The 11,571-nt window shown below is 36.7% G+C and overlaps 1 protein-coding gene across 1 annotated transcript; it reads left to right on the forward strand.

The window, feature by feature from the left end:
- The first annotated feature begins 462 nt into the window (after positions 1-462).
- Positions 463-1,601, forward strand: LOC132164211 (proline-rich receptor-like protein kinase PERK8). Its single transcript, XM_059574655.1, has 2 exons — positions 463-727; positions 847-1,601. The coding sequence occupies exon 2, from the start codon at positions 900-902 to the stop codon at positions 1,410-1,412; it is 513 nt and encodes a 170-aa protein (XP_059430638.1). The 5' UTR covers positions 463-727; positions 847-899; the 3' UTR covers positions 1,413-1,601.
- The last annotated feature ends 9,970 nt before the right edge of the window (positions 1,602-11,571 follow it).

Raw genomic sequence — 11,571 nt, forward strand, 5'->3', positions numbered from 1 at the left:
AAAAAACAAAAAAAAGGGAGAATTAACTACATATTTAAAAGAAAAAATCTCAATCAAGGCCTTGTGAGAGAAAAAGGAAATTGTAAGCCAAGTGTATCTAAAAACATAGATTTTCTATGTTTATAAATTGTAATTTTTTAAGATTTAACTTAAATTTACACTTTTAATCTATAAAATTACAATAACTAACATACTTTTAAAGCGGCAACTTATAAGGTACTTCAATCATGACGAAGGTTAAAAAAAATAAAACCCATCCATAATTGATAAAAACCCAAACCCCCATATAAAAGGAAATGAATAATAAGTCCCACACCGACAATGCGCACACAACAAATAAAAAATAAATAAAAAAAAACAATCCCTCAACACAAAAGGAAGTTTCTCGATCGTCGCGTTGTTAGCATGCATTAAAGCACCTCAATCCCTTTCCCTCTCTCTTTCCCTTAACTTACACGCCTCACCGTTAAAAAGCGCTTGAAATCCTCTGCACTATTTTCTTCCCTATATAAACCTCTTTTGTTTTTTTCTTATTTATACGCGCAAATCCCAATTTCCCTTCCTCTGAATTCCAGATTCCACGCCTTTTCTCTTCTACACGGTTATCGCATTCCTCTCCATCCACTGCTTCTCTTCTCCTTTACGGCGTCTACGTGGCGGGATCTCACTGCACTCCTCCCTTTCCGTTCCCGTCAATCTAGGCCCTCCGCTTTTCGCTCCTCCCGAGGTCCTATCCTGTATCTCTCTCTCAAACCGCCTCTTTGCTTCCCTCAGATCTACTGCATTTCGAACGGTTGCTTATATTACTCTCACTCTCACTAGCTTTGCTTTTCTCGTTGCTCTCAGATCCAAAGATTTTCAATCTCATTCTTTCACGCATTCTTGGTTTTTCGCTGCTAATGGCCGTACTCGCGAAATTCAGTCTCGCTCTGCTTTTGGCGTTCGCCTTGGTTGGATTTTCTGTGTCAGAGCATTCGCCGGAGACCTCACCAAGTCCACCGCCAGAACTCGGCGCCGACTCGCCACCGTCACTTGCTCCTGCTCCACACATTGCTTCCCCGGCGAATTCACCGTCGACTTCGTCTCCTCCGGCACCTCCTCCGTCAGATCTCTCTCCAGGCTCCTCTCCGACGCCGTCACAGTCACCGTTGGCCCCGAAATCGACGCCTCCGGCTCCGGCTCCGGTTCCGGCTCCTTCCGCCCTCAGCGATATCGGTCACGTATCGGCCGACGGCGATGGACAAGGCACGGGCTCGTCCGAGGGAATGAGCGGAGCGAAGAAGGGCGGGATCGCGATCGGAGTGATATTGGCGGCCGGACTGGTGGTAGTGGGAGGCTTCGTGTACAAGAAGCGCCGCGACAACATTCGGCGATCTCAGTACGGATACGCGGCGAGGAGAGAGATTCTTTGAAGAGGCGGCGGTGATACCAAAAAAAAAAAAAAAATTCACGATTAGAGGTTACAAACAAAATTCTTATAATCAATTGGTATTGGTTTATCATTATTGTTATTATCATTTGTAGTAGTTGTTCTCTTTTTATCATTTTTGTACTGCCATCTTGCTGATTGGAATTCTTATTCTTCATTCTTGATTCTTTTTGAATGAGATATTGCAGTTAATATTCTATGCTAGTCAATCATATCTTTATTAAATTTGCTTTTTGATTTCTCTTTTGCCGTTTGTTACTCGCTTTTTTACAGTGCTTTAGCTTTTCTTTTCTTTTTCTTTTTTTGTTGGAGGAGAATTTGGATCGGAATCGTGTATAATTTTGCGTACATTGGAGTTTTTTTTTTTTTTTTCTTTTAATTGGATCGGGGAGCCACAAAGGCACAAGAGCCAGCTGTGGGATTTGGCGTATTCATTCCCACGAGAGAAGCATGGACTCCGATGCAGAAAAATACTTGCAGCTGTTGTCTCTGTTTTACAATATACTTTTCCTACTGTCACGCTCTAATTCCCTTAATAAGCAGTTTTTTTTCACTATTTGAAGGGTCTAATTTGTCTTTTGATGTCATTTTTAAATATTTTAGGTCAAATTAGACATTTTTATATTTTTAAAAAATTAAACAAAAGGAAAAAACTAAATACTAAGAAGGTGGTGTTAGTTCAGAAGTCTCATGTCAAAAGGGTTAAGTGTTTTTATCTTTTGATGTTTGAAGTTATCTAATCTTTTTTATCTTTTTAAGATTACAACTATAATTGTAGGAATGTGATTCATTTATGTCGTGATTTTACGGATTGAAATGATTAATAATGTTCCAAACGTAGGATTCGGCATAATTAATCAAATTGGATTTTGCTCTGTTCTTCCATTTGTGTTGTAAAGGCTTTATCTTGTTCAATAAAATTAAGAAAAATTACTAAATTGATCAATGGAGTTTCGGCTTTTTATAAAGGGAAAATTGTAAAATCAGTCTATATGGTTAGAATGATTTGCTCTATGATGTAAAAATTATTTTACAGAGTCTTCTAGGGTTGTGTTGTATCCACATGCGCTGCATTTGAACGAGGAGAAATCTCCATATGGTACCGAGTTGGGTTAATTGCATTCGAAAATGCAAAGTACATTGTTCAAATGCAATGATATTTCCATGGTCATTATGCACATGAGTGGTAGATGAAGATCAATGGCCCAAATCTGTCACATGTGTCGGTTATGTGAGATTTGGCACGTATTTAATGTTGACTGACGCATCGCATTAGAACGCCATAAAATTGCATTCAAACATAATAAAATCGCATTTAAACGAGATTGCTTAATCACCATAAATTTGTACTTTTAAAACGTAAAAACAAGGGAATGGACCGTTATATAATGGCTACGTGATTCAATATTTTCACTTGTGAATAATATCGAAAATAAAAAATTTTATTTATGCATTGTGATCCATTAATTAAGCTAACATAGGTCTGACTAATGTGCTTGTACATTCTAAGCCCATATATTTAAGTTTTGCCTAAGAATTAACCAAAGGCTAAAATAGAGAGGTCCTTACATATATGCCATCCTTGAAAATGGATGATGTGCATTAAAGTCATGATGGACATACAATTGATACTGATGGTATGCACCACATTAAATTTTATCAAATAAAAGAAACGTCTAGCATTTATCAAAAAAGTAAAAAAATAAAAAATAAAAGAAACGTCAATTTTCCTTGCAAAAAAAAGAAAAAAAAAAGAAATGTTGGTTGAGTGGTCTTATTAACGTTTATCTCACATAAAGGATGAGGATTCTTCTTCAAACAAGATTAAAGAATGCCACCAGCCTCTCACTTAAATCCTACATGACCATGATAGAGGCAAAGAGATGGCCTGGACCAATCTCTGATCCCATTTGGCCATTTCTAGTTTTCTTTCTTTCTGCACCAAATTTAAATAGATCTACTATTTTGACCACTAGTTTTGGCATGCCTAGAGAATGTCTTCCAAAAGGGCTATTTTGTTATTTATTTATTTTTCTTTTTTTCTAAAATAAATAATAATAATAATAATAATGATAATAAAACAGAAACTAAAAAGCACATACATTTGTCACATTTTCACAAGTCTTTTCGCTTAGCTTTTTCGAGTCTTCTCAAAATGCATGTTTTTAAAACGTAGGTTTACATTGGTGTTGAAAGTCAGAGAACACAAAAAAATGGAATTCAAATTGAGAAACAAAAAAATTGCTCTCTCTCACTTTGAGTTCTATGGCAATTGAGAGTCAGAGCACTTTGAGTTTCATGGCAAACGAGTTTTGTTAATGTGGCAGCCTAAAGTGCTCTCCAATTCCTTCCTTTTTTTTTTTTATGTATTTATTTATTTATTTATTATTATTATTATTATTATTATTATTATTTCTAAAAACAAAAAAGAGAAGCGATGAAACAAGTGTAAACTAACAAGAACAAGAAAAATAACAGAAAACAAATGTTGAGAAGACTCAAGATTTAGCCCCCGTTGAGTAAATGCGAACCAGCTGATTCAGGGAACCTTTTCCCCTTTGTGTGTGTGGGTAGTAACCTTTTTAGCTGTCTACTGCTGACTCACAGATACACCATTGCATGAATTATTCAATAATTGGAAGCCAAGCAATAGTAAACAATAATAATAATAATAATAATAATAATAATATCCAATTATTGGGATATGTGTATGTTTGTAAAAGTAAGCTTAAAAAATTTTCTAAGCCCATCCACCCCCCTCGTTGGAATGTGCGAACCAATGAATGTAGTAAGTATATAGACAATCATTTGAAACCAAAACTTGCAACTCATTCCACCCTCCTCGCATATTACTTGTGCTATTGTATCCCTTCCCTTGAATATTTTGAATGTCTAGCTGATGTTTAGACAATATAGAATATATATATATACCTCTTTTTAAGGTTAATGTCGCAATATCAGAGACAAACAAGTCCAAAAAAGCGTTCTCGCACAAAGCCATTCTTGTTAACAAATCTTAAAACTATAGCTATTTGCTCATTCATTGACTCATCATGTTGATACACAATTTTCCGAGATGGTGACGTGGCACACCTTGAGGTGGTGCTGACAACTTCATGGATGCTTCAGGCTACACACAGAACGAACAAACAAGATTAGAGCCCCCGGTGGTGTCCCGGCGGGGAGCTCCGATGCCTAAGTCAGAAAGTGAGAAAAGAGTGTTTAAGCAACCAAAGTTTTCAGAGCTAGGATTGCACGTACCATTGATAGAAATCGAGACCTGTATTTATAGGCATGGAGCACAATTTGTTCCCTACATATCTCGGGACTTCTATCCCTGAATATCTGGTTCGTAGTTACTTTGATAAGGGAGGAATCTTGAGACGAAGTGACGTTCTTGTTTTGATTTAGATAACCTTTTGAATTTGAATAACTGCTTATCCCGCTTGTGTAGGGATTGTTTGTAGGTGGATAACCTCTATGCTGTAGAAAACCTTTTTTTTGAATGCGAGATAATGTTTACTGGAACTAGTAAGAATATTCGCATATCTTTAGTTGTAAAATGACAATTTCACCCTTGGCACTTGACTTATTTGCTTTCGAAGAGTTGCGTCTCAGATCTGGCATCTGATACCTACCGAGGAGTGGTCTCGGACTTGTGTCCGAGACCTCCTCGGTTTACGAAGCCTTCTCGAGGAAAGCTTGTCCGAGGCCTTGTCGGGTATTCGGTTTAGCTTAGGTTGGGTTTGGGGCCCGTTGGGCTTTAACTGCGGATCCATGGCCCAACAGTTACCCTCTAATTTCTTGATCTGAAAGATTATGGAAATTTTTGTCTATAAATGGATCAGCGTCTTTCCGTGAGATTAAGGAATTAATCTCCTAATCGGCATCGAAGGACAATAAGGAGAAGGGGTCCCCAGAAGGGAATTTCGGCCATTCAAGTGGGACCAAAGTGATGAGTGGAGACAACCATCCATATATGCCGTGAACAACCAACTTGGATTTTCCTCGATATGTGGGAGATGATCCTACGGTTTGGTTGGATCAGGTGACGCAGTATTTTGACTACCAGCAGACGCCCAATGATCAAAGAGTAAGATTGGCGGCCTTTCACTTAGAAGGGGAAGCTAACTAATGGTGGCAATGGATGAAGAAGGTGTATAGGGAGGAGAACCTTGCCAATCACTCGGGAAGTATTTGAGAAGGAGCTAATTGTCCGTTTCGGGCCTACTGAAATAGAAGATTATGATGAAGCGCTGTCAAGAATCCAGCAACACGGCACGTTGAGTGAATATCAATGTGAGTTTGAACGATTTGCAAACCGTGTAAGTGGATGGCCTCAAAAGGCACTTGTGGGAACCTTTCTTGGAGGAATGAAGGAAGAGATTAGGGCGGGAATGAGGATGTTCAAGCCACGCACTCTTCGAGATGCAATTGAATTAGCCCATATGAGTGATGAGACGGTCAACAAACAAAGAAGAAATCAACCGCCTGAAAATCCACGACAGTCCAATGTCTCCAAGCCAGAGAAAACACTGCACAACTCTACTATGGCCACTAATGCACGTGTAACACCATCAGGTCCAGCCAAGAGACTTTCTTGGGAAGAAATGCAAAAACGAAGGGAGAAGGGTCTTTGTTTTAACTGTAATGAAAAATTTGTTCCAAGCCATAGATGTCAAGTCTCTCAAGTGTTTTTTATTGAAGCATACATACCAAAATCAGGATTGAAAGACCATGATGCCAATAAGGAGAAGTTGAGCGATAACAAGAGACTATTAATTTCTCTTTAGCATCAACCTTCCAGACAAGGTTCCCCTTCAAAGAGGGGGGGGGGGTGCAAATGATAGAGAACCAATGCCATATAGGTCTTACGTGGCAATTGAGGTTTGAGAAGTAAGGGACTTGTCTACTTGTTCTTTTGGGACAATGAGAAAGGTTTACTAGTACAATAAAGAGTCTATATTCCAAGTAGAAGTCTGAGTCCTAGTTTATGTTGGAGTCATTTATTAATTAGTCTTTCTAGTCCTTCTTTTACTTGGATTCCTTATCTTATAAATAGGGGATCATATCTGTAGTTTATTTTCATCAAAAAAGTAATAAACATTGTGGTTTTCCATCATCCCTAATTGGAGTTTGTGGTCTCTCCTACCCGAAATGAGTCATTATTATCAATATAATTCTATTATTAGTTGTGGGGTTCCATCAAACCTTTTTTATTGTCTACTGCTGACTCACAGATACAACATTGCATGAATTATTCAATAATTCGAAGCCAAGCAATAATAATAATAATAATAATAATAATAATATCCAATTGTTGGGATATGTGTATGTTTGTGAAAGTAAGCTTCAAAAATTTTCTTTTTACGCAGCGGATTAAAATGATCCCCAAGACCTATCATCAAGATAAACATGTTTAAATCTAAAGCAAACATATAAGTTATAGTTACTTACAGGGATGGATCCAAAAAGTTTGATGGGGGATCGAGGTATAAATTCAAAATGCATAAAAGTAAAGTATAAAAACAAAATTAGCTTCAATTCAATTTTAACAAAAAGATAAACATACGAAGAAAAAAAATACATAGATAGTTTCATAATACATTTCAAATTTCAGCTCAAACGCCTATCAAAATGGAACTCGTTGTGTTTGCGTATCCCGGAAATCATCTATGATTGAATCTATACTAAGTGTCGCAGCAATTTCTTTTTCGATGTACAGCATCAGAGAATCCATCATAAACTTATCTTCAATTTTGTTGCGAAGCCTAGTTTTGATAATATTCATGGCTGAAAATACTCGTTTTGTAGTTGCAGTAGAAACGGATAGAGTAAGCAGAAGTACAACAACTCAAAAAACAAGTTGATAGATAGTTGATTTTCCGGTTCTAACCAACCATTGGCACAATTCAGAAATATTTAACAATCCTTGGAAACTTAAATCTTGAACTACATTATGCTCATAATGGTGAAGTTATATTTCCAACTATTCTTTTTCAAGATCAGTAAAGTCTTGCGGATAAAACTTATTTACCAACTGACAAATATTATCAATTCTAAAAGACTCACGCATAGCTCGAGGATAAAGAGTCGAGCCGAGAATAAGCAACTCCACTGCATGCTCACTAAACCGGCGATTTAATTCTTGCAATTGAGAATCTATTATAGCACAAAAAATATCCACACAATAATGATGCTCAATTGTATAGTCAGCTTGTTGATGGCGAGCTCGACCTCTTCTCTCAACGTAACGGGCATTCATATCTGGACATCTATGTGCGTTTATTGCAAAACGACTTCACTTTGGTAAGTAAAACTTCCCATTTACCATCTCTATATCATTGGATACACCTTTTAGTGGATGAAATAAGATGCATAGCACTTAAAATGTCTTGAGATTTGGATTGTAATGCTTGACATAGATGATCGGTGATCTGCATAGTTTCTTTCATGACATGTAAGATGAATACAAATTCAAATGAAGTCATTACCTGATGAACTGAATCAGCTTCTACTCGTTGGGAAGAAGTAGTTCTCACATCAGTGATTTTAACAATAACTCACAAGCTGGACTAAAAATTTTGGTCAAGTTAGAAACTGATCTCAAGTGAGAACTCCAACGCATACCTCATGCTCGTTGTAGTGTACTAATTTGATTATGTCCCCTTCCACTCTGAATCTTATCAATTGCAATCATGTAAGCATTTTCAGCAGCTTAGGCAACCCGCAATTCTTCATACCGATTGCATGAGGCACAAACAAAATTAACAACGGAATTCAAATTGGTAAAAAATTGATGAACAGAAATGAATTCTTTTGATGCCGCCACTAATGCCAATTGCAAACGTTGTGCGAAACAATGAATGTACTAGGTATATGGACAATCATTTGAAACCAAAGCTTGCAACCCATTCCACCCCCCACGTATATTACTTGTGACATTGTATCCCTACCCTCGAATATTTTGAATGTCTAGCTAATGTTTAGACAATACAGAATATATACCTTTTTTTTAAGGTTAATGTCGCAGTATCAAAGACATGAACAAGTCCAAAAAAAGGTTTTCGCACAAAGCCATTCTTGTCAACAAATCTTAAAACTATAGTCATTTGCTCCTTCATTGATTCATCACGAGCTTCATCAACAATTAGGTAAAACTTTGCATCACCAATTTCATCACGAATTACTTCCTTCACTTTGGTTGAAAAAACATGTTAAATTTGTTTTTGTACCGTTGGTGATGTGAAAGTGGCATTTTTGGGAGCTTTAGCGATCACTTCAACAAGTTGTTCATTATATGAAATCGTCAAACCCAATATCTCAAGAAGATTTACATGATTTGTTGAACTCACACTTTTATCCCGACCTCTAAAAGCAACACCTTGAAATGCAAGTACTCAAACAGCATCAATTGAGAGCCTGTTTGGGATTGCGTTTGAGAAATAGAGCTTTTAAGTCAAAAAAAGCTTTTGGGCAAAAGCTTCATTTGTAAGCTTTTACCAAAAGTGCGTTTTGACCATTTTTAGGCTTTTTGGACCCTAAAAAGTGCTTTTAATTTTTTTACCAAACGAGTATTTTTTTCTTCAAACGGACTTTTTGAAAGTTAAAAGTACTTTTCGGCCCCTCAAACGCAATCCCAAACAGGCCTTAAGGCTTTCAACTGCGGTCGATTGTTTGCAATTTTTTCAGAAGTGAGCTTTTCTAACACATTCTGTATATATAGAGATTGGTTCCTCAAATCCTCATATGACCTCTCAGCAACTTTGTGAAATGAATTAGGATCTTTCCTTATATGATTGTAAAAAACACAATCTTTTCTATTTCTAATCTTCTTCCAATTACTGAATCCATCTACAATGATTACACGTTAGGTAAAATGTCCAGATGGCTTATTAAAGAGAAAGCAGGGTAGACAAAAGGCGGCATCTTTCTCACGTGAATATTCAAGCCATGAAGGAAATAGATTGCACCACGAAAGTTGAAAGCTACGAAGATGACTTTGCTTTTTAGATTTCAGATAGGGTCAGTACAAATAAGCTTTAATGTAAGCTCTTTAAATTTCATCTCGGTGATTAACATTATATTCCCATATTTGACGACATAATCCAGGATCAAACTCTAATGAACTAATATTAAATTCATTCCCATCAAATCTTCGAAGTCTTTTAGAAGAATTTTCATAAATTGGGATATCAGAAGCTGGCGATGATGTATCATCAACATTGACATTTGAAGTTTGTGCATTTGAAGTTTGTGTAATTGAACTTTGTGCATTTTTTGGTCTGAAAAAATCAAGTATTGTATTTGATTTCTCCATCATCCACAAACAAAATGAGGAGAAAGCATAAAATTCCAAAAACAACTTCCACAAAAATGCTTTTGAAAAAACACCCATCAAACATGTCTGCCAAAATATGAAACATATTAATTCCCCAAAACAAAAGCTAAATATATACATATGCTATTATCCTGATAATGATATGCATATGTATATGTATATGTATATATATTCACACACACCGAGCATGCACAACAAACAGGTATTTATGTATCAATGTATGTTTAATTAACGTTAATTGTGCAGAAGAAAACTCACAAATTTCATGGAGATGAACAAGAACAAAATTTGTCCTGCAAATACTTGGAAACTCTTACAGCAAGAAACTTCACTTAAAAAAATCATGTTCCATGTTCATCAAAGTAAATAAAACCCATTAGTTATAAAAACCAGTGCATTTGCACCATTGTGTATGCTTAAATATACATAAAACAGTAAAACACATATACAAAAAGAAAACCCATCAAAATTCTCATAGGGCCATACCAAATCAAGACTTCAGACCCAATCCACTGAGAAAGCATAAAATTCCATACGGCCATACCAAATCAACGGTTATACCATTATACCAATTTACCAAATAACAAAAAAACTTCTACAAAAATGCTTTAGAAAGAAAACCCATAAAAATTCCAACAACATGGCTATACCAAATCAAGCCCAGAAATCCCCACTGAAAAAAGATCCAAGATTTACATTATTACATACATACATAAAGAAAATAACAACAACAAAACATAGAAATCCCCAAAATCCCATGTACTAAGAATCCTAACTTTCGAACCCCAGTCACCCAACCCAAAGTCTCACAATTCACAAATCCTCACAATTTCTTGCTTATAATCCCAAGAATATAATGAAACTTACAAGAAAAGGATAAGAATTTTACCTCCCACAGCAGCCGGAACCCGGAATGGCAGAATCCCACTTCTTCTTCTTCTTCTAACCGGCCAACACTCAGCAGCTCTGTCTCTGAATTCGAAACTCTCTCTCTCAATCTCTGCATCTCACTCTGTCACTGTCGATCTCTCTCTCTGACTCTCTATCGGTGGTGTTAGGTGTGTTGTGCATGAAGCTGTGAAGGAAAGAGGAGGAAAAGAAGGGGGTATCCGGGACTATGAGCGTGAGATATAAGGAAGTCAAGAAGTAGACCTAAAAAAAAAATTTTTGGGGGACCAGTCTATTATTTTTTTTTGGGGGGGAGGGGGTGGACCATTAATTTTTTACAGCCTAAATTTTGTTTTTTTTTTGGAAGAGGGGGGGACCTTGGCCCCAGCCGGACCCCCCCTCCTTCGTCTCTGGTTACTTACATGTAGATTCGGCCTCTCCTAGGCATGAGATCGTAGAAGTATCCATTGATTCTTCTGTTAGTGTTGGATTGAGTAATTGAAGTTCTAACATCCATACTCATTTCGCCTTCATTGCGTTCTTTGTGAACTTTAAGAACATCTTTATGTTCTTCATCATATTCATGAAGCATTTCTTGAACACTTGATCATAGATCAAGAATATCAAGATCTTCCATCAGTTGGTGTGAAGATCTCTCCATAGGATATTCTCTTTGATGACTGAAGATGACTGTGAATGTGGGCTCACAAAGTTTTCTCAAGAACAAGAGCATAACCTGTTATGGCTCATCTTATATCTGGTATTGCATGACCTCTGCTTGAATATAAGGTAAAAGGATAAGTTAGTTATAAATGAAATGGTGACTAGTATGCTCTGCATCTATCATACAACCATTATCATTATTATTTTTCAGGATTTAATAAACCAACAATCCTTTTATATTAGGTGAAAC

The sequence above is a fragment of the Corylus avellana genome, chromosome ca10, assembly GCF_901000735.1.
Source record: "Corylus avellana chromosome ca10, CavTom2PMs-1.0".
Taxonomy (NCBI): domain Eukaryota; kingdom Viridiplantae; phylum Streptophyta; class Magnoliopsida; order Fagales; family Betulaceae; genus Corylus; species Corylus avellana.

What these genes read in the sequence shown, in the direction of transcription:
- LOC132164211 (XM_059574655.1), top strand. Translation starts at nt 900, where the DNA reads ATGGCCGTACTCGCGAAATTCAGTCTCGCTCTGCTTTTGGCGTTCGCC.